The following is a 23888-nucleotide window of genomic DNA, read 5'->3' as shown; positions in this document are numbered from 1 at the left end:
ACCATTTTGGTGTCTTTTGGGTCTTCATGGTGTTTTGGGTCTTCAGGGCCATTTGGGTCTTCATGATCTTTTGGATGTTCTGGGCCTTTAAGGGTATTTTGGGTCTTTGAGGTGTTTTGGGTCTTCAGGGTCTTTTGGGTCTTCAGAAGCTTTTGGGTCTTAAGGGTCTTTTGTTTCCTCTGGCTTTTTAAGAGTCTTTGGGGTGTTCTGGTTCTTTGGGGTAGTTAAGGGTATTTTGGGTCTAAAGGGTCTTTAAGGGTCTTTGGGGTCTTCAGGGTGTTTTGGGTCTTCGGGGTATTTTGGGTCTTCTTGGTCTTTTGGGTCTTCTTGGTGTTTTGGGTCTTCTTGGTGTTTTGGATCTTCGGGGTATTTTGGGTCTTCGGTGTCTTTTGGGTCTTCGGTGTCTTCGGGGGCTTTTGGGTCTTGAGGGTCTTGTGGTTCTTCTTGGTCTTTTTCGGTCTTCAGGGTCTTTTGGGTCTTTGGGGTATTTTTGGTCTTCGGGGTCTTTTGGGTGTTTTGGGTCTTCAGGGTGTTTTGGGTCTTGTGCGTGTTTTGGGTTTTCTGCGTGTTTTGGTTTTTCGGGATGTTTTGGGTCTTCAGGGTGTTTTGGGTCTTCGGGGTGTTTTGGGGCTCGGGGTGTTTTTGGTCTTCGGGGTGTTTTGGGTCTTCAGGGTGTTTTGGGTCTTCGGGGTGTTTTGGGTCTTCGGGGTGTTTTGGGTCTCCGGGGTGTTTTGGGTCTCCGGGGTGTTTTGGGTCTCCGGGGTGTTTTGGGTCTCCGGGGTGTTTTGGGTCTCCGGGGTGTTTTGGGTCTCCGGGGTGTTTTGGGTCTCCGGGGTGTTTTGGGTCTCCGGGGTGTTTTGGGTCTCCGGGGTGTTTTGGGTCTCCGGGGTGTTTTGGGTCTCCGGGGTGTTTTGGGTCTTCGGGGTGTTTTGGGTCTTCGGGGTGTTTTGGGTCTTCTGGGTGTTTTGGGGCTTCTGGGTGTTTTGGGGCTTCTGGGTGTTTTGGGTCTTCGGGGTGTTTTGGGTCTTCGGGGTGTTTTGGGTCTTCAGGGGTCTGAAGGGTCTTGGGGGAATTAAAGGGTCGTCAAAGGTCTGAGGGGTCTCAGCAGTCTTAACGCAATTAAGAGGGTTAATTAAGAGGGTGTTAATTTTATTTGAAGAAGAAGAAGAAGACGTGTTAGTCGCATATAAACAAAACGACATACATGACGACATAAACACATACGTTTGCTCTATTGTAATAAGAATATGGAGAAGGTAAATGAATAATTTGGTCAAAAGGTCAGCATCATATATAATCCCCAATTTTCACTCGATTGACCTGAAATTTTAAGAACTTGCATATTGGGTCACTGAATTTGTTCACCAATAAAAAGCTAGAAGCTGATTGTTTTTTAGATCAAAAGGTCAAACAAAGGTCAAGGTTGCATAAAATCCCCAATTTTCACCCGATTGACCTGGACATCTTACTATAATTCACCAACTGTCCATCTGTCTGTTCGAAGGTACCGTAAAAACTGCTGGACCGATCGCAAAGATATTTTGGGTGGGTAATCCTTGGACCCTTGGGAGTAAAATAGGCTATTTAGTTTTCCCAATTTCAGCTTTGGTCTCCAGCATTCCCAGGTTTGGACTCCCGCATAACATTCGCGTTCGCATAACGTTCATTGTGACGATGTTCTCATTGTGACGATCTTACTATAATTCACCAAATGTCCGTGTGTTTGTCTGTTCGAAGGTACCGTAAAAACTGCTGAACCGATCGCAAAGATATTTTGGGTGGGTAATCCTGGGATCTCCAGGAGTAAAATAGGCCATTTCGTTTTCCCAATTTCAGCTTTAGTCTCCAGCATTTTCAGGTTTGGACTCGCGCATAACATTCGCGTTCGCATAACGTTCATTGTGACGATGTTCTCATTGTGACGATGCTGTGACGATGTATGTGTTCACGGTGGTGTTTGACGTGACGGTGTGAACGTAATTTCGTAATGTTTTTCGTTTCGTAATCCTTTAATGAACGTTTAATGTTTAATGAACGTTTGATGTTTAATGAACGTTTAATGCCCTTCGATGTCCGGGGCCGCACGCGCGCTACACTGGACGGGCCAGCGTGTACTTTGCCCTTCGCCGTCAGGCTCGGGTAAACCGCTGAGCCCCATCTGTGATGGGGACTGGGGCTTGAGACAGTGTCCCACGAACAAGGAATTCCCAGTAAGCGCGAGTCATCAGCTCGCGTTGATTAAGTCCCTGCCCTTTGCACACACCGCCCGTCGCCACTACCGATCGGACGTTTTGATGAGATCCTCAGATCAGCCTCTGCACGGGCCGTTCTCGGCCTCGGGCCGTTCTCGGCTCGTGCCGGTGCACCGAAACGATGAGTGAACTTGACTGTCTGGAGGAACTAAAAGTCGTAACAAGGTTTCCGTAGGTGAACCTGCGGAAGGATCATTATCGGGACAACATGAGAGCAAGCGAGATGCAAGACGTACGTGGTACGTGATCGTCCACGTACTGTTTAGCCATGTACTGTTTAGATTTTGATGATTTGAGTGTGATATGATTCAACGGATGTTTATATGAATCGTTTAAAATAAAAAAGCCTTCAATTTCTGATAGTTTACCTTTTCATTTGGGCTTCCCAATTGAAGCCCCGCCCGTAGGGCGGGTACCGTTGCTAGTTTAAAGAATTTGCATATCGGGTCACTGAATTGGTTCGCTAATCAAAAGGTATGAGTCGATTGTTTGTTTTTTAGATCAAAAGGTCAAAGGTCAAGGTTGCATGAAATCATCAATTTTCGTCCAATTGACCTTGAGGGTGAGGGTTTCCCTACCCGACCATAATTTTTAAAATTCGCATATTGGGTCACAGAATTGGTTCACTAATCAAAAGCTAGAAGCTGATTTTTGTTTTAGATCTCAAGCTCAAAGGTCAAGGCTGCATAAAATCATCAATTTTCATTTTGTATTTTTACCCTCGCCTGAAGAGAGGGTATTGCATTTGAGGCGTTTGTTACCTCCACCACCAAAGGTGGATGGAGGTTATGTTTTCACCCCTGTCTGTCTGTCCGTTTGTTTGTGAACAAGATATCTCAAAAAGTTTTGGATGGATTTGGACGAAATTTGGCAGAGATGTAGTGTATGTGACAAGGACGAAATGATTACGTTTTGGTGAAGATCCGGATTCGGATCCGGCTACTACAATTTTTTAAGTGATTATTCGCCATTGGGAGATAGGGCCAAAAACTATACATAGCAGGATATGTCAAAAAGGTGTAGACGGATGATTTTGATTAAATGTGATTCTGTGTTGCGATTTTCTGGTCAACTCTCAAGGTCAAGATTAAATTTCATATTTCATCAGATAGGGATCTTGGATTCACATGTTTTTCCACAGGGTGTTCATGACATTTCAAGTGTTAATTTTGACATTTAAGAGCTGGACACAATTTCCTTCCACCCTCAGACTTTCAACAGCAGCCTGGTGTTGGCTTCGCCTTAGCGGTTAGGGTGCGGCTTGGGATCCTGGGATCCTGGGTTTGAATCCCGGTCGTCGCTGAATTAACACCAGGGGGGTTGACTCAGCCTGTCATCCTTCCAAGGTCGGCAAATTGAGTACCAGCTCACTGGTAATTCCCTGTGTGTCGCAAGAGGGGCTAACAGGGTTGGCGGCAGGAAGGGCATCCGGCCATAAAACATTGCTTCAAAAAGGGGACGACGGTTCCCGAAAAAAGGCCAACCCCTGCTCTGTGGGGAAAAATGGCCTCCAAAGGTAGTTCCTTTCCTTTCCTCAGACTCTCAACATGGTGACTCCGACATTGCGGTCAGAGGACTGCAGTATCGCCTTACTTCCACGAAATCACGAGAAGAACCGATACCGAGACCTTCTCCCGCCCGATCGCTGCCTGCCCTTCCTTATTACGATCAACGGTGACAGCAGCAACTACATCAATGCTGCCCTGGTGGACGTAAGTACGACGATGGGCACTACTTAAAAAACCCATCTTTTCATCGTTTTCGGGACAACTATTAATGTTTTTTTTAAAATCCAATTTAACAGAATAATATTTCTGAATGTTTGCGGTGAATTTTTGGGCTGGGTCACTGTAAAACACAAAATTTGATCTTGAACTTAGTTTCTCATCTGGGTTTGATTCCCGGCCCGACCCGACCATCAACTGTCCAACTAGTCTAGTGCTTCAAAGGCAGGGCGTTGCATTAATGAGTACTTCCGGCCTTTAAGTCGGGTCTACCAACTGCTAACATTTTCTGAAGACCTTTAAGACTTTGTGGTGTCTTTCTCAAAGTAGGCCGTTGTGCGCCGACACTCAAAACAAATTCCAAATCCATGCTTCCTTCTCCAGGGGCAATTCACCCGCTAGTGTATAATTCACATCTGTGCCCCATAAATGATGCAACTTGAATTAAGGTGCTACACATGAATAAATGAATGCGAATGGAGAACGGTGCTTGAGTAAATCAAAAGAAGCAAAGAAAGTTCTTTTCCAAATGACCTCTTTACAACCCCTATATATTTCCTTCAGAGTTACAGACAACCGTCAGCTTTTATCGTCACTCAACACCCCCTACCCAGCACCGTCAAGGACTTTTGGAGGCTGGTGTTTGATTACCACTGCACGTCAATCGTCATGCTCAACGAACTCGACCTCAGCAAGGTGGGTCCCCTCACTCTGTGCACAACGATGTCGTTTCACCACAGCCGCCTGCTCAGGGCTATCGTGAGTGTGATTGCACCAACCGGTCGGTGTGTGTGTGTGTGTGTGTGTGTGTGTGTGTGTGTGTGTGTGTGTGTGTGTGTGTGTGTGTGTGTGTGTGTGTGTGTGTGTGTGTGTGTGTGTGTGTTGGAGGAAAACGCCTTCGTTCTCCTGTGATGTGTCACCTTGACATTGTTTGCAGCTGCGCTTTTTTTCTGCCTGCTGTTCCTCACATGTTGTCTCTGGGTTCTTGGCAGGTGTCACGTCGTGAGCGTGATTGTCAATGTGGCTCGTTCACTTTTAATTCCTGCACATCCTTTCATTAATTTACTCGGTGTGCTTCAAACTTCCAATCAAATCATCGGCCTCGTTAAAACCTGAAACCAATGTGGGGTTTGTAAGCAGCTCGATGAGTCTAACATGAGACTGTTAGCAATCAGATGTGCAGCAATTGTGTGGTAAGTAGCTTTGCCATTGTGTCCGTCATCAGCACACTGGTTGCCATCAGATTAGCTGGTATGTATTGAGCATTTAGCCCCATTGTGAGAACCCGCAAGTCTGCCTCGTTTCCATCATGTTTCCTTTTAAAGCTGAACCACACACCCTTTACCTGACTCTTCCACTCCAACTTATTCCATGCAAATACATGAAATCGAGTAATCAAGGGACCAATATTAACTTGGTATTGATTGTGATTTGCATGGAGATCCACTGAAACAATTAGGCTTGATTAACCAAGATCCTATTCTGAATGTGGCAAAGCCACATTCAGAATAGGGTCTTGAGAAGAGGAAAAGCAACCAAAGAGAAGCCACTGAAGGGAAAAATAGGAAATTAAGGGATGGTAGAGGTCACCCACCTCAAGAGAAACTACAATGACACTTGGTAGAGCCCATACCTCTGCCAGGCTGAATAGTTTTTTTTTTTTTTTTTTCTGTGTATACAAGATCGAGGCTCGTGTAAGAGCTAACATCAATCACATAAAACAACAACAAACGGACACACAAAACATACAAAAAAGGGAGCGGGAGACAGGATGGGGAGACAGAGGGAAGCACACAAATACAACAGCAGAGATCAGGGACATCAGGAGATCTGTGGGGGGGGGGGGGGGCGAGAGGGCTTGGGGGGAGGATGCATGGGAAGGTGGGGGGCGGTGAGAAGTATAAAACACATGGACTGGACACTGCTGGAACTTCCAGGAAAGAAAAAAGTCGGTATTTCAAAAAAAAGTGGATTTGGGGTGAATTAGAAGAGATCAAGGTTTTGGATGGGAATGGTTTATCATTTGTATCTCGCTGATAGGCCGGATCGAGATCCGGACCTGAATAAAAATTGAATCGGCTTGTCACGTGACCAGCTCATCCACAAAGTTTCGTCCAAATCCTTCCACAACCTTTTGAGATATCATGCGATACATCGTTTTTGGCCCCATCTATCAATGGTGAAGAATCGCTTAAATAATTTCAAAATTCTCGCATCCGGATCTGGATCTTCACCCAAATCGAATCATTTCATCCTTGTCACACTCTCAACCTGTCCGCCAAGTTTTGCCGAATCCGTCCACAACTTTTTGAGATAGTTCAATCCTTCATGTTCTGACATTCACCACATTATGTTATGAAATGAACACAAAGCGACTGTTTATGAAACTGAGGTTAATCATTGTTGCAACAATTTGGAAACCATGCTTTCTGGAGCTTTTATTTCATAAAATTTGTTTCCTTTTATACATTTGTCATAATACTATATGCATGGGTACAATATTCCTAAAGAGTAATAAGTATGTCAATTTGAAGTGTGAGATACTTCATTGAAAATATGATCATGAGGTTAGCTTCACATCGACTTTTAATGAATCCTCTCAGGTGGAACTTTGTAAGTCATCATCTCCAGATATTTTCACATAGAGCACGTGGTGCGCACTTCATCATCACGGAATCATTGCCACAAAGAGCCAAAACTGGTGGTTCTGTAAGATTGTCTGCACTTTTAGTTGATGTAATTGGATCCAGCGAAAAAAAATTCTGCTCTTTTACGTCTGTCCGTCTCATGGTGCATGCTTTCGAAAAAAAAAAAAACTTTAACCGACATCTAATCGCTCACTTCGCCGATGCAAAATGGAAACGCACCGAGGGAGTGCCTTAAAGCCAGCTGTATGAGAGACAGAGGAGCGAACACTAACATGCAAGCATGGCGGTTAGGTTAGGAAAGGTAGAAAATTCCACCAGAGGAGGGGATGGGGGACGGAGGGGGTGGCGGGTGGGCGGCGACATGAGATAGTGGGGTACCACTTGCTTAAAGCCCTGGAGGAGAGAGTGTGATTGAAGGCAGTCCCACGAATGGCGGAAAAGAAGAACAAAACAGTGGGTATTGCAGATGGGCAGGTGCTCCCCACGCGTCCAAGGATGGTCCTCGTCCAGCTCTCCACGGTCCCCGGCACGTCCGCGAAGATGGAGATCGGCGAAGGCAGGGCCACGTAGCGCGTCTCTCGAGCAAAGGCGATATATCGGGGCGAACGGTAGAGAGGACCTTTACGGCAAAGGCGGGACGGCAGAGAGCCTTGATTTTGAGAGGTTATCCAAGGTGAGAGAACTGGAAGAATGTGTATGTCCTGGGGGATCTGGGGAAGGTTGGGGGGGATCATAAAGTGCATGGAAATATACCAGAGGAAAGGCAGTATAACATAGATACAACTGTCTGTGAAGTGAGAGGAAAAGCCCTTGTGCTTCTGCCTCCTCGCGAAAAATGCCATTGACATTGACAGTTTTAGATTCCACAAGGTACAGGAAAGGTTGATGTGATGCGGTGGCACCGACCCACAAGGGAGAGAATACGCCACTGACCTATGGAAGAAAAATCCCTTGTAGACTGTGAGTAGCTCTGATTTCTTTTCAATTAATAAATTTATTTTCAATTAATATATACAGTCACGTGAAAAAGTAAGTACACCCCATGTAAAGTTTTGACTTTTTCAACATATTTCAACATACAGCTATTTGATCTTCATTTCAACAATATTGATAGATAAAGGTGATATAATATAACAAATATCATGAAATATTTACATTTTGCAGTCCATTGTATAATTTAAATAAACATAAATGCAAATTTCGCATGTGGAAACAGTAAGTACACCCCTATATTTATCACTACTTCAAATACCTAAAATTAGAATCAGGTGCAAATGATTAGAACATCGTTAGAGAGGATATTGGAGGAACCTGTCTTATTTAAACCTCAGACATTTAGTTTGGTTTGCTTTTTGTTGTTGAAGTGTGCGGCGTCACCATGCCTAGATCAAAAGAGCTCTCTACGGCCTTCAGAAAGAAGGTCATAGATGCCTACGAGTCTGGGAAGGGATTTAAAAAGATCTCCAAACAATTTGAAATCAATCATTCGACTGTCCGAAAGATCATCTACAAGTGGAGAACATTCCAAACAACTGCCAACTTGTTCAGGCCAGGCCGCCCCAGCAAGTTCAGGCCGAGAGCAGACCGCAAGATGCTGAAAGAAGTCTCTAAGAACCCCAGAATGTCATCACGGGAGCTACAGGTAGCTCTTGCCACTGTTGATGTCAAAGTGCATGAGTCTACCATTAGAAAGAGGCTGCATGAATTTGATCTACATGGGAGGTGTGCCAGGAGGAAACCTTTGCTGTCCAGAAAGAACATCAGGGCAAGACTAAAGTTTGCCAATGAACACCGAGGCAAAGACCAGCACTTCTGGAACAATGTGCTCTGGACAGATGAGTCAAAGGTAGAGCTATTTGGCCACAGTACCAGAAGACATCTTTGGCGAAAACCAAAGACAGCATTTGACCACAAGAACCTGATACCAACTGTAAAGCATGGTGGTGGAAATATTATGGTTTGGAGCAGCTTTGCTGCATCAGGGCCTGGGCAGCTCACCATCATAGAATCCACTATTAATTCTTCATTGTACCAGAAGGTGCTTGTGGATAATGTGAGGCCATCTGTCGGAAAGTTGAAGCTCAACCGAAGGTGGACCTTGCAACATGACAATGGCCCTAAACATACCAGTAAATCCACCATGGAATGGCTGAAAAGAAAGAAATGGAGGGTTCTGCAATGGCCAAATCAAAGCCCGGATCTAAATCCCATCGAGATGTTGTGGGGGGATTTGAAACGAGCTGTGCATGCAAGAATCCCCTCAAACATCGCACAGCTGAAAGAATTCTGCATGGAGGAGTGGGCAAAAAATTTTCCCAGTCGATGTCAGAGACTGGTAGACAGTTCTAAGAAACGCCTACTTGAGGTTGTTTCTGCCAAAGGGGGCAATACCACCTATTAGAGCCAAGGATGTACTAACTTTTTCCACATGCAAAATTTGCATTTATGTTTATTTAAATTATACAATGGACTACAAAATGTAAATGTTTCATGATATTTGTTATATTATATCACCTTTATCTATCAATATTGTTGATATGAAGATCAAATAGCTGTATGTTGAAATATGTTGAAAAAGTCAAAATTTTACATGGGGTGTACTTACTTTTTCACGTGACTGTATATGCAATGCATCACGGTTGAAAGACATATTCCAAGTGTTGCACTTTTGATTATATCAAGGTCTGAAGAAAGGGGAAAGTCTGCTACCTGCCTGTCTGAAGGAGCTGGGATGCCACCGCACAGGGTGGAGTTACCATCAAAGAGATAAAGAGGACTTTCCAGAGAGCTAGATAGATTGTTGATGAAGATAAGGAATAGGACTGTACCCAGTACACTGCCTTGGGGGCACTCCAGCCTTTACAGGGAGAGGAAATGAAAGGATTCCGTTGATAGCCACACGTTGGCTGCAAAAGTAGAGGATGTCAGTAAGCCATGTGTGGAGTTGGCCTTGGGTGCGATATGCAGAGAGTTTGGAGAGCAAGGCAGGATTCCAGAGTGAATTGAAATCTCGAGATGTGTCGAGAGAGACGGCCCTGATCTCATGTCTGACATTGTTGGGAGAGTAGAAGCAGCATGTCCGATGTGGAATGACTTGATCTGAATCCAAATTGATGATGTGAGATTAGGACGTTGGAGAAAAGGAAGGATTTCAGCTCAACTGCGATGATGGATTGCATGACCTTGCTGATGATTGGAAGTAACCTCATAGGTCTGTAGTTAAGTGGACTGTTTTTTGTGCCTGGTTTATGCAAATGATAAGATGCACAGAGCAGAAAGAGGATATACAAGCGCAACAAAGCAAGTTTTTAGCACACGTGAGTTGCTGTCCGGTCCAGTTAGAGTCAGATTTGAGGGTTGCCAAAAACGTCTCCACCTTCTCAGATGTTTCTTCTCAAAATTCACTGGTTTAAGAAGTATTCATCCCCTTAGGTCAGTACTTGGTGGAAGCATCTTTCGCAGCAATGACTGCTTTGAGTCTTTTGTGTTTGTCTCTACCAGCTTTGTACAGTGAGATGGTGAAATCTTTACCCATTCTTCATGTGAAAATTGCTCTCGTTCTACCAAGTTTGATGGGGATCGTCGATGGACTGCAATGTTCCAGTCTCGCCATAAATGTTCAATTGGGTTCAAGTCCGGACTTTGACTTGGCCCTCAATAACATTTTTTTTTTCTTTTTCAGCCACTCCAGTGTGGCTTTTGCTTTGTGCTTTGGATCATTGTCCTGCTGAAATGTGAATCTCCTGCCCAGTTTCAAATTCATGGGTGACTCAAGCAAGTTTTCATTAAGGAATCTCCTGTACTTTGCATCGTTGATTGTCCCTTCTATCCTGACAAGCTTGACTGTCCCTGCTGATGAAAAGCATCCCCATAACATGATGATACCACCACCATGCTTGACAGTACGAATGGTGAAAACTGGGTGATGTGCAGTGTTAGGTTTGCACCAGATATAACACTTTGAATTTAAACCAAACATTTCCATTTTTTTTCTCATCTGACCACAAAACGTTTCTCTACATGCTTGCAGTATCGTTAAGATGCTTTTTCACAAACTCCATAAGAGCTTTCAGATGAGTCGTTTTCAGTAATGGAGACCAGCTTTGTGTCCAAAGGGCCAGCTTTGTGAAGGAAATGAGATATTGTTCATTGATGAAGACTGAACCCCATCTCAGTCATAGATCCTTGCAGATCTTTCAAAATCATTGTTGGATTTACGGTGACATCCTGAACCAGTTTCCTGCTTGTCCGGCTGCTAAGTTTGGATGGGCAACCTGATTTGGGTGGAGTCTGGGTTGTATGATATGTCTTCCTCTTCTTAATGATTGATTTCACTGTACTCAAAGGGATAATGAGTGACTTTGAAATCTTCTTATAACCCTCTCCTGAACGGTGCTTCTTCACCACTTTATGTCTGACTTCTTTGGAAAGCTCATTGGTCTTCACATTTACCTTGTTGTTTGACCAAGTGAGTTGCACCTTAAAAACTCCTTAGATAAGTGGGGGAGTATTTTTAACATAAACCACTCATTACATACAGGTGAAACCTATTACACTTATTTTGTAACATTTCAAACAAATAATTTGCTCATGAAGTGATTAATGGTAAATTAGTCAAAGGGTTTGAGTACTTATGCAACTGAGAATCATCTGATTTTCTCTTATTCTGATTCGTTTTTCACCATTATCACTTTGTAGTAGTTTGTGAAAACTATATATAAAGTTTGATTTGAAAGCATCATGAAATAACACAGGTGGCATAAAAATGTGAAAACCTTGGAGGGAGTGAATACTTTTGCAGGTTATTCTACATACAGAGAATTTCCTTATTTAATACAGTACACTAGGAGATGACAAATTGAAACGCTTGCAGTTAATGCAACCGTAACCATGCGAAAGAGGTTTCACCTGTTCTCGATGCACAATTGAGCTCGCTCATCATAAATGGGTCGAATATGACTGATAAATCCAGAGAAGCACACCACAGTGTTGTTTTTGTATACATAAATCTAGGCCTATTGAGGAGTGAAACAACAGTGGGCAGCAGGTTCACAGATTGACAGATGATCAATACAGAACAGGGAGGCCTGAATATCTCACATGAGTGGATGTGTTGCAGAAAGGGAGGGGGTTGGCAAGAATTGTGGTGGATTCGGGAGAAAACACAAGGTGATGATGGGCAGCACTTTTGCAAGGCTGGAGGGAAGGGCATGGGAGATAAAACGCAGGGATTCAAGGGGAATAGAGGGATGAAAGTATGGGGATGAGCATTCAGCTTCGAACTGGGGAGGTTAATCAAGTGTGAGATCTGGAAGAACATGCGTGGCTTGGGTGGGTTGATGAGAGGAGTAGCAAGGCCAGTATTGAGCTGAGTCTGCCAACCTGCCTGTGGTGGACAAGCATGAGACCTTGAGATTCAGACTCCTACTGTGATACGCTGATGAAAAAAATCTCTGGGATACCAGTCCAGTTCCCACACTGAGAGCAATACTTTACCTGGATTATGGATTCCTTTCAGAAACTACCTTATTTTGGGTGTCATTTTGACAGACTGACAGAGACTTCAGCAGTCTTTTGTTGTACAAGAGCAAATTTACTATTCGGTGTGGATGTCAAATAGGTTTATTAAGAAAAGAATACTTTATGGGACAAGCAGGAAATGTGACTTACCCCTGATGTTATCGACTTGATAACATCACCATGACACCAGCGCAGACATTTGGTCAGAAGGCACTTACCCCTTCCACTGACCAATGAGGAAACTGTCCTTGCAAAAGCTCAGCTGCATCCATAGACTGCCATTGGTTTGTGATAGTTTTGATAAAAACAATACTCATTCATATTCTCTCTATCTCTCCCACCATGTCCTAGTATTGTCCACAGTACTGGCCTGAGGAAGGCATGCTGTGTCACGGACCTATTCAAGTCGAGTTTGTCGCCTTCAACATGGAGGGAGATATTGTCACCAGAACTTTCCGGATCTGCAACATGGCCAGGGTAAGGTTGCAGTAGCATTTGTACAAATAGTACTCGACCAAACTAATGCAATCCCTTCGCGGTCATAGCTGTAACGTGTTAATTTCCTCCATTTCTTCTCGTTCTGCTCGATCCCTCTTGAAGTTTTTTTCTTTAAGTCGTTACTTCAAGGTGTTGTTAATGCTCAGACCTCACCATGACCTTGTATTCCAGTTGTACCCACCACCTCTCCTCCCGTCATGCCTTTCTCAACAAGATTGCCATGATTTACGGGAGGTGTTAAATTGAACAAAGCTGTTTTTGAAGCAGTGAAGCCGCTTCAATATTTGGCTGTCCTTCCTTCCATATGTCCATCCATCTGTCAAAATGAATAAGAAGAACCTTTCTGACCCACCACGTTTAATTCTGAAGGGTTCTAAAGTGTAATTCTAAAGGGCTCTATTCGGTCATTGTAATGGGTTCTAATGGGGTTTTTTGTATACAAAGTCGAGGCTTGTCTAAGAGCTAACACATAAAACATAAACAGAGACACATAAAATATATAATAAAGGGTGCGGGAGACAAGAGGGGGAGAGAGAGAGGGAAACACACAAACTACAGTAGAGCGGGGACATCGGTAGATCTGTGGGAGGGGGGAAGAGTACAGGTAATAAAACAAAACACTACTAGGACTTTCAGGAAAGAAGTCGAAATTTGAAAAAGGTGGATTTGGGGTGTATTAACGGGGGTAGAAAAGATTAAAGTTTTGGATGGGGTAAATAAGAGATGGTGATGAACAGCTGTTTTAATGACCTAGAAGGGGGAGTGAAATTGAAGAGAGTGTGGGAGTTTGCTCCAAATGCAGGAGAAAAGAGGAATGAAAGAGTGAAGGTGAGCAGTGCGTCTTGAATTTGGCAATTTCACCATAAGAGGGTTGCTTGCTGATCGTGTGCATCCTGAAGGAATATTTGGGGAACAGAGCACAGACAGAGCTGGGGGAGCCAGGCAGGAGATGAGTCGGTAGAAGATAGGAAGACCACCTACCTGCCTGCAGTGAGAGAGTGGTGAAAGGCCCACAGAATTAGCTTCATCGCAGGAGATACCAATGATTCTGAAAGCTTTGGTTTCTACAGCGTGAAGCCGAGCCAGGTGTGAGGCAGGAGCACCAGCCCAGAGGGGAGAGCAGTACTCCATCAAGCTGCGGATGAAAGCTTTGTGTGTGGTGAAAAGCTCAGTAGTGCCCAGAAAGGACTTCGCACGACGGAGGATGCCCAGTTTGCGACTGGCTTTGGAGGCCAGCTTGGAAATGTGGTTTTCCCAGGAGAGATCATGGTAGATAGTGAGACCCAAAAGCTTGAGTGGCAGAACGTAAAGGTTTTGATACATGGGTGTGGAGGGAAATCAGGGGTCTTATTCCCCAAAGACCACCGGCTCAAAGATCCATTGGATCGTTTTATTAAAAACATATATTTACAGTGCAAACTATCATAATGTGCACGTGGATGATAGGAGAGACGAACATGTTGCCTACTCGAAATCATAGCTCGCTCCACTGCTCGGTTTTCAAGCACAGCTTTTATACACTCATGATTCGAATAGGTGGGAGTGAAAGAAAAGAAACATGTAAACCCGCCCCCCACAGGTCACGTAAGCAAGACCTTTCATTCGTAGGGAACACATTCATCTGCCTCGGATCGCAAGAAAAGACAGTCCTTTCAAGTTACATCTGTGACATTCCAAAGAGATATGCAGATTACCTCCAGAGAACTTAACAATGCCTTACTCAATCTCAATGTGACCCTTGGATCACAATTTACAAAAAAAAAAATACGTTTGCTCCATACCGCCCATCGAGCTAGTTTGACCTCCGCTACAAAGTAAAGATATGCAGATTTGCAAAACAACAATCAGAGTGAGGTTGCATTTCATGTTGGTTAACTTTCAAAACTTAACAACAGTCAATTTGACCTCTAGAGTCACAGAGGATGTGCGAACATGGAAATCAGTTTCAAGAATGCAGAGCATTGTTCATGCAGATTAGATAAGCAGATTAGGTCTCAAAGTCTGACATTTCGGCACCATTCAGAGTCTAATGTCCTTCAAAATAATTCATTTGAAAACATTCATTCGATATATATAAATATACACGTTTATATTTATAAGATTTCCTAAATCCTATTATCATGTATTTCAACATTGTGCAGATGAATTCATCATTGGGAACACATAACCCCAACACTATATTTCAAAGCATAACACATCACATGGTACAAATGAGTCATATAGATGAATTCAACAGTGGAAATACATAACAACAACAACAACAACAGGCATTTTAAGGCCATTTTCCCTGCTAGAGCGGGGGTTAGCCTTGCGGTCCCCATGACAATCTTCTCCATTTTGCCCTATTTTCTGCATCTCTCCTTGTTAACCCCCTTGCCCGCATTTCTTCTTCCACCATCTTTAGCCAAGTCTTTCTCGGTCTTCCCCGTTCTCTACTTCCTTCTACATTCATTTCCATCACTCTTCTCAACCAGTCACTTTCATCCTTCCTCAACACATGACCAAACCATCTCGACCTGTTTCTCTTCACAGCATCCATCGCAGGCTCTATTCCCATCATCTTTCGCAATACATCATTTGTCTTCCTCTCTCTCAACGATACTCCACACATCCACCGAGCCATTCGCATTCCACCCTTTCCAGCCTTCGTTGCTGCTCTACGTTCATTACCCATGTCTCGCTCCCATAAATCATAACACTTCTCACACATGCAGCATACGCCTTTCCCTTCAGCTTCAACGACACTCCCCTCCTCATCAGCACGCCACTCAGTTCCCGAAACTTCTTCCATGCACATCTCACTCCAGCAACCGTTGCCGAGTCTGATCCACCTTCTCCATTTAGCATGTCTCCTCGGTAGCAAAAAAATACATAATAACACAACAATATATATCTCCACATATGTCCCCTTATTTTACAAATTAATTTACCATTGCTTCGTTTGTAGCAAGACATTATTTCTATAAGAGCACAACAGTGCAGGATTTCTATCTTGAGTCAGTGAGAAATAAAATAATTTGGTCAAGGTGCCAGCGATAACTCACCTCCCTGCTCAGAAAACACTGCAGAATAATTATTTAGCTTATAATTCTCCCACATGGGCGAACAGGGTTTATTTGGGCTAAGGCTCGTCAAACAGGGTTTTTATGCGTGGGATAAGGCTCGTTGTAGAGCTGGCACACACACACACACACACACACACACACACACACACACACACACACACACCTAACAAAGCCAGTGAGGGATGTCAGTTTAGTCGCCTGTTCAGTCGTGAGGGGTGTCAGTTTGTTATTGTTTACACAATGTATATATATACAAGCATACCCATTAGTATATATATATATATATATATATATAAACACACTCCTCGAGTTACAACGTAGGCGACTTACGACGACTCGCACTTTGGACAGTTGCAAAAATCGCAGTTGCTCCTTGTGCCTCACGCTGACAACATCCCTTACGCTCCATCGCCGAAAAGTGTGTGTGTGTACCGGCCTGCTATCATCATGTCTAGCAAGAGGAAGAGTGCATCCACTGATGGATCGGAGAAAAAGAAGAGGAAGGCGATCGACCTGGAGTTAATGATGAAAATAGTCGTGCAGCTCGAGAACGGTAAAAGCATGGCCGCCATCTCACGTGACTTAGGCAGTTGGACAGAGAACCATCAGCGTATGCTTTTCTACACCAGGGCCAGAGCACTCAATCTTCGCATCATCGACATTCTACACAGTCGAAAGTGTAGATGATGCGAAGAATTTTCATGTCACGCAGGTCGGCCTGTGATTTATTTTCAAATGTGACACATCATATTTTACTGGAAGCATACATCCCTATCAAGCTCAAATAGTGATGGTAGGGATAACTGGATTACTGATGGAACGTTGGTGAACGACATTGAGGGTAACGTTTCTGGTTTCTCCAACATCAACAACCAATGGTTTAACCTCCATCGAGGAAACATCTCCATCGTGAAACTCCTAAAGAAGGTGCTTTTTCCCCCATAATTGTTCTTCAACCTAACCTGTATGCTCACGGTTTATACAATATCTCGGCTTATTGATGAGTGAAGAGTAAGGCGATCCTGGTATGCACCTTCTCTGTCCTCTGCCTCACCACTGATGGATGACCAGCCATCTTGTTCAAAGGACTAATTTGTGTGTTTATGGTATCGGGTACTTTATCACTTCTTATTGCAGTGCCACGTTATTTGTGTACCTCATTATGTACCTGTATTTTGTAACCTTTTTTTGTACAATAAAACGCATTGTAATGTCATAAAGTCTTTTATTTCAACCCTTTTATTTATTTTACTTATTGTACAGTGTATGGATTGGATTGGATTATGGGATTTAGGCTGTATGACTTTCAACAAATGATGCTATTGTGGAACACGGACCATTGTCCATGATAATAATAAGTCCATGAGGGGTGACTCGACTTACGACTACTTCGACTTACGACCTGCTTGTCGGAACCTAACCCCATCGTAACTCGAGGAGAGTCTGTATATATATATATATATATATATATATATATATATATATATATATATATATATATATATATATATATATATATTGTTGCGGTTCTGAGAATGTACATATACCATCATTAAAGGTTAAAGGTTTGCCCCCATAGTTAGTCCACATGCATACACGTAGGCCACCTTAGAACATTAGTTATGTCATAGTATGTGTGAGGATAAGGCCATTCCCATTAGTGATACCTGCGTTGTGTAAAAGAAATAAGTATAGGCCCCATTCATTTTGCCTCCACCCTCCAAATCTACCACGTTTGGCAGCATCCATCCCGCGCCCCATTTTGGCTATGACACCTCGCCTTAGGATGCTCACTAGTCGAGGGACACGAGGTAGGCCTGAGAGAGAGTGGAGCCGGCGTTGAGGTCGGGGAGCGGCAGCGAGACGGTAAGAGCCAACAACCAACCAGGGCTCGGGTGAAATGGCGTGAGGGGTGTGGTAAGGGTGCGGCTGGCAAGTTCCAGAGGGTTCGCTGGGTGGCGCTATATAAACACGTGCACAAAGCCCTTCCACAGGACTTATGCGATGTGACTGTGCTAAAAGGACTTGCTGGGGAAGGTTGGCTGTGTAAAGGACTGTCCAGGATTGATGCAACAGCGCGCATGATAAAGGCCTCGTGAGGAAAGCGCATTGGAAAAGGACTACAGCGGATACGTGCTTTGAAAGAGCACGTATGCTATTGAACTTGCATTAGGGAGTGCCTATTGAGCGGTATTTGGAGCGCATATAGCGCCAGTGCATCTAATACGTACGTGACCGTGGTCGCCAGTAACCGCCAGCCAGCCTTGCCTTTCGCCCTGTAATTGTCCTCTCCGCGTAAACGACCCGCGGGGAACTTCTGCCGCCCTGACCATCTGCTTCACGGTACGAGTCGAGGACCGGAGCGACTGCCTGGACGCCATCATCCCTGGACCATCACCCCGACCTTCTACATCCCGTGTGAGTGTGTCTGAGAGTGAAACGGGCCCGTGTCCAGGGGATAAGTATAAGACTGTATAAGCTGCCTTGTATGTTCTTCTCCTTCCTGTACAAAGTGTAAATAAACCAATCTGTTCTTCCTTTATTTCCTGATTCGACCGTATCAGTCCTTTCCTCCATTGGGTAAGCGTGGCACGATTCGGAACCGCTCAGATCGGGTTTAGTTCCTGTTAACAGCTTGGATCACGGCTCGCTATCGCTCGGCATTTCCACTACAACCGTGATTCGGGCGGGGTTATTTCCTTGCTTCCTGGGAGGCGTTGGCAATTAGGTATTAGGAATTCGGCCTACGACCCTACTCAATGCTGACCGGAAGGAACGTCATAGCCCCGGATCGCGTCGGCTAGTAAAAGACAAGGGGACTAATCCCCCCTTGGTAAGGGAAAGGCCGACGTTGAGATCCGCAACAATATATATATATATATCCTTCAAAATTATTTTTTGAAGTTATTGGAAAAAAAAAAAAACCTCAAAAACAAAAGTTATTGGAGCATGGAACGAAGGTATTGGAAACGGTGTTGGAGAGGAGGATAAGGAAGAAAGTGAAGATTGACGAAATTCCGTTTGGATTTATGCCAGGAAGAGGAACGACAGACACACTTTTTATTGTGAGGCAGTTGCAGGAGAAGTACATGGAGAATAGGAAGAATTTGTTTCTTGGGTTTGTTGATCTGGAGAAAGCATTCGATAGGGTTCCACGTGAAGTAGTGGCATGGGCATTGAGGAAGTTAGGAGTGGAGGAATGGTTGATCAGAGTGGTGATGGAAATGTACAAAAGAGCACGCACAGCTGTAAGGACAAAGGACGGGAACAGTGGTGAGTTTGAGGTGAAGGTGGGAGTGCATCAGGGCTCGGTACTAAGTCCACTACTATTTGTAGCTGTGATGGAGGTGCTGGCTCGGAACGTAAAGGAGGGTTTACCGTGGGAGTTGTTGTTTGCAGATGATCTTGTGTTGATTGCAGAAAGTATGGATCGACTGAAGGAGAAGATGAACAAGTGGAAGGAATGTATGGAGACAAAAGGTCGGAAGGTGACTATCGGAAAAACGAAGGTGATGGCAAGTGGTAAAGCATGTGGTGAGGTGGAAAGAACTGGGAAGTGGCCATGTGCTGTGTGCAGGAAGGGTGTTGGAGTGAATTCCATTTAATGTACAATGTGCGCTGAGTTGGTTCATCAAAAATGTAGTGGTTTGAGAGGGTCATTAACCAGTGTGGCAGATACATTCAAGTGTAAGGTGTGCACAGAGGGAGCTGCAGATGGAGGAAATATTGAGTTGGATCTTGGAGATGGCGTGAAGCTGGAAGGTGTGAAAACATTTTGTTACCTAGGAGACGTGCTGAATGGAGAAGGTGGATCAGACTCGGCAACGGTTGCTGGAGTGAGATGTGCATGGAAGAAGTTTCGGGAACTGAGTGGCATGCTGACGAGGAGGGGTGTCGTTGAAGCTGAAGGGAAAGGTGTATGCTGCATGTGTGAGCAGTGTTATGATTTATGGGAGCGAGACATGGGTAATGAATGTAGAGCAGCAATGAAGGCTGGAAAGGGTGGAAATGTGAATGGTTCGGTGGATGTGTGGAGTATCGTTGAGAGAGAGGAAGACAAATGATGAATTGCGAAAGATGATGGGAAGAGAGCCTGTGATGGATGCTGTGAAGAGAAACAGTTTGAGATGGTTTGGTCATGTGTTGAGGAAGGATGAAAGTGACTGGTTGAGAAGAGTGATGGAAATGAATGTCAAACGAAGTAGAGGACGGGGAAGACCGAGAAAGACTTGGCTAAAGATGGTCGAATAAGAAATGCGGGCAAGGGGATTAACAAGGGGAGATGCAGAAAATAGGGCAAAATGGAGAAGATTGTCATGGGGACCGCAAGGCTAACCCCCACTCTTGCAGGGAAAATGGCCTTAAAATGCCTGTTGTTGTTGTTGTTGTATATATCCTTCAAAATAAACTCAATCCATTTTTCGCATTTGAAAATTGTAATTTGTATAACTGCAAACTCTGAAAGAAAAATCTCCATGAAAATTTGCGTAAAAACCATCAACAAGTCTGTGAAATAAAGAAATAAGTAAATAAATAAATAAACATTCATTTAAATCAAGCTTGGGTTCGGTGATGCTTGCCCATAATCATAAAGCTTCTATTTATTATGTACCAACGTACAAAGCACAGTTTTAACGTGAGGTGGATCTGATGAGGTGAGTTGGATGCATGTGGTGAGGTGGATAGAACTGGGAAGTGGCCATGTGCTGTGTGCAGGGAGGGTGTCGGAGTGAACTCCATTCATTGTACAATGTGCACTGAGTGGGTTCATGGAAAATATCGTTGTCTGAGAGGGTCATTATCCAATATCCAGTGTGGCAGCTACATTCAGGTGTAAGGTGTGCATGGAGGGAGCTGCAGATGGAGGAAATGTTGAGTTGGATCTTGGAGACGACGTGAAGCTGGAAGGTGTGAAAACATTTTGTTACCTCGGAGACATGCTGAATGGAGAAGGTGGATCAGACTCGGCAACGGTTGCTGGAGTGAGATGTGCATGGAAGACATTTTGGGAACTGAGTGGCGTGCTGATGAGGAGGTTAGTGTCGTTGAAGCTGAAGGGAAAGGTGTATGCTGCATGTGTGAGAAGTGTTATGATTTATGGGAGTGAGACATGGGTAATGAACGTAGAGCAGCAAGGAAGGCTGGAAAGGGTCGAAATGTGAATGCTTCGGTGGATGTGTGGAGTATCGTTGAAAGAGAGGAAGACAAATGATGAATTGCAAAAGATGATGGGAATAGAGCCTGTGATGGATGCTGTGAAGATAAACAGGTTGAGATGGTTTGGTCATGTGTTGAGGAAGGATGAAAGTGACTGGTTGAGAAGAGTGATGGAAATCAATGTAGAAGGAAGTAGAGGACGGGGAAGACCAAGAAAGACTTGGCTAAAGATGGTGGAAGAAGAAATGCAGGCAAGGGGGTTAACAAGGGGAGATGTAGAAAATAGGGCAAAATGGAAAAGATTGTCATGGGGCCCGCTATGCTAACCCCCGCTCTAGCAGGGAAAATGGCCTTAAAATGCCTGTTGTGAGTAATAATGGTCTGGGGCTGTTTTTCATGTTTTGGGCTAGACCCCTTGGTTCCATTGAAGCGAAATCTTAACTCTACAGCATACAATGACATTCTAGACGATTGTGTGCTTCCAACTTTGTGGCAACAGTTTGGGGGAAGGTCCTTTTCTGTTTCAGCATGACAGTTTTCCCATGCACAAAGCAAAGTCCATACAGAAATGGTTTGTCGCGATCGGTGTGGAAGAATTTGACTGGACTGCACAGATGCCTGACCTCAACCCCATCAAACACCTTTGGGATGAATTGGAACGCCAACTGCGAGCCATGCCTAATCGCCCAACATCAGTGCCTGACCTCACTAATGCTCTTGTGGCTGAATGGCAGCCAATCCTCGCAGCAATGTTCCAACATCTCGTGGAAAGCCTTCCCTGAAGAGTGGATCCTGTTATAGCAGCAATGGGGGGACCAACTCCAAATTAATGTCCTTTAGGAGTTGCCGAAGGCGAGAAGATGAGGCCATTTCGTTGGGTACAAAGCTTGTTTATTGTACAGAAATCTCCAGCAACTGCTCGCGAACAGAAGTCGTAACGGCTTATATAAAACCAAAAACCCTCTTCGGAGGGCGTGGCTCCAACAGCCGTGCGTGCGTCACGACCACACAACCAAAAGTCCCACAGGCCCGCGCACGTGGATTATTACCAAATAAGGACATGCAAATAAGGTAAAGGTAACCGCCACATGCGAATAAGGTAACCGCCACATGCGCCCCCCCAGAATACACTGTGACGGGCTTGTACATAGTTCGCAGGCACGCTCGGCGGTTGCCGAGAAGGCGCGAGCTGTGCTCGGCCTCGATACGCGTGAAAAAACGCTGCCGTGGGGTTGAGTCGACCGAGGGGCTGGTCTAGGCCTCAGGGGAGGCTGCCGAGGTACCTCGCGGGCCTCCCGAGGATGTAGAGTAGGAGTCGTAGTTGCGCGAGTGGCGAGCAGCGGTAGCAGTTGTAGTTGCAGCAGTAGGAGTTGCAGGAGCGGCGAGCAGCAGTGCGCGCGAAGGTAACGAGGCTCCAGCACGCGCGAAGGTAACGAGGCTCCAGCGCGCGCGAAGGTAACGAGGCTCCAGTGCGCGCGAAGGTAACGAGGCTCCAGTGCGCGCGAAGGTAACGAGGCTCCAGTGCGCGCGAAGGTAACGAGGCTCCAGTGCGCGAAGGTTATGAGCAGCAGTGCTCGGCCTGTGTGCGCGAAGGTTACGAGCAGCAGTACTCGGCCTGTGTGCGCGGAGGTTACGAGCAGCAGTACTCTGCCTGTGTGCGCGGAGGTTACGAGCAGCAGTACTCTGCCTGTGTGCGTGGAGGTTACGAGCAGCAGTGCTCGGCCTGTGTGCGCGGAGGTTACGAGCAGCAGTGCTCGGCCTGTGTGCGCGGAGGTTACGAGCAGCAGTACTCGGCCTGTGTGCGCGGAGGTTATGAGCAGCAGTGCTCGGCCTGTGTGCGCGGAGGTTACGAGCAGCAGTACTCGACCTGTGTGCGCGGAGGGTACGAGCAGCAGTGCGCGCGAAGGCGACGAAGTAGCCGTGCCGCCAACGCCTCGTAACGGCGTTCCTTCGGAGGGTCCCGGAGCAGACTCGCCCCTCTAGTCGTAGAGGAGGAACCGAGCGTGGTGCGCGAACCACATGGCCGCTCGTCGTTGCTAAAACTCCGGCAGTTCGAGTTTAGGTCTTGTGGAAGAAATTGCGGTCGCAATACTGCCGTGTTCATGTGCAGCCCCCGAATACGTTCGGGGGCGGCTGAGGTCACCAATTTAGGAGTTGCCGAAGGTGAGAAGATGAGGCCATTTCGTTGGGACAAAGCTTGTTTATTGTACAGAAATCTCCAGCAACTGCTCGCGAACGGAAGTCGTAACGGCTTATATAAAACCAAAAACCCTCTTCGGAGGGCGTGGCTCCAACAGCCGCGCGTGCGTCACGACCACACAACCAAAGGTCCCGCAGGCCCGCGCACGTGGATTATTACCAAATAAGGACATGCAAATAAGGTAAAGGTAACCGCCACATGCGAATAAGCTAACCGCTACAGTCCATGATTTTTGAATGAGATGTGTGATGTTCGGGTGTCCACATACATTTGGTGATGTAGTGTGTATATATATACGTGCGCGGGCCTGTACATGTATATATGTGTGTACATATGAATATACATATATATATATATATATATATATATATATATATATATATATACATATATATACATATATATACATATATATACATATATATACATATATATACATATATATACATATATATACATATATATACATATATATATATATATATATATATATACATATATATATATATACATATGTATACATATATATATATATATATATATATATATATACATGTAGGTATGTATGCATATGTTATGTACATATGTACATCTTCTTTATGACACAATAACATTAAGGTTTGGTTTCTCACCCAGACTTTCTGAATATTCTGAGCCTGAATGATGGAGGGAAGATGGAGTCATGGCGCCCTCTTGTGCATGCATTGCCTTTTGGAGTGGATCATATTATGGACTGAAAGGACTCAGCCACAATAACCCACCTGTTTTAAAACGACTATCTAATGGGGGATCCTATCAGGATATGAGGAGATGATGAACAAATC

At 44.8% G+C, this 23888-nt stretch overlaps 1 protein-coding gene across 4 annotated transcripts in view; it reads left to right on the top strand.

Moving 5' to 3' along the window:
* LOC137436662 (receptor-type tyrosine-protein phosphatase mu) overlaps positions 1 to 23888 on the top strand; it is a 571417-nt gene that overhangs the window by 495367 nt on the left and 52162 nt on the right. For 3 of the 4 annotated variants that reach the window (XM_068130656.2, XM_068130657.2, XM_078786678.1), the window contains 3 exons: positions 3791 to 3964; positions 4541 to 4672; positions 12496 to 12621. In XM_068130656.2, coding sequence (XP_067986757.2) covers positions 3791 to 3964; positions 4541 to 4672; positions 12496 to 12621 — 432 coding nt within the window. Of the gene's footprint in view, positions 1 to 3790; positions 3965 to 4540; positions 4673 to 12495; positions 12622 to 23700; positions 23803 to 23888 lie in introns of those variants that run through there. The other variant, XM_068130658.2, reaches the window with a different exon arrangement.

Source organism: Myxine glutinosa, chromosome 11, assembly GCF_964187855.1.
Source record: "Myxine glutinosa chromosome 11, kmMyxGlut1.1, whole genome shotgun sequence".
NCBI lineage: Eukaryota > Metazoa > Chordata > Myxini > Myxiniformes > Myxinidae > Myxine > Myxine glutinosa.
This window is presented reverse-complemented; position numbering and strand designations above follow the sequence as displayed.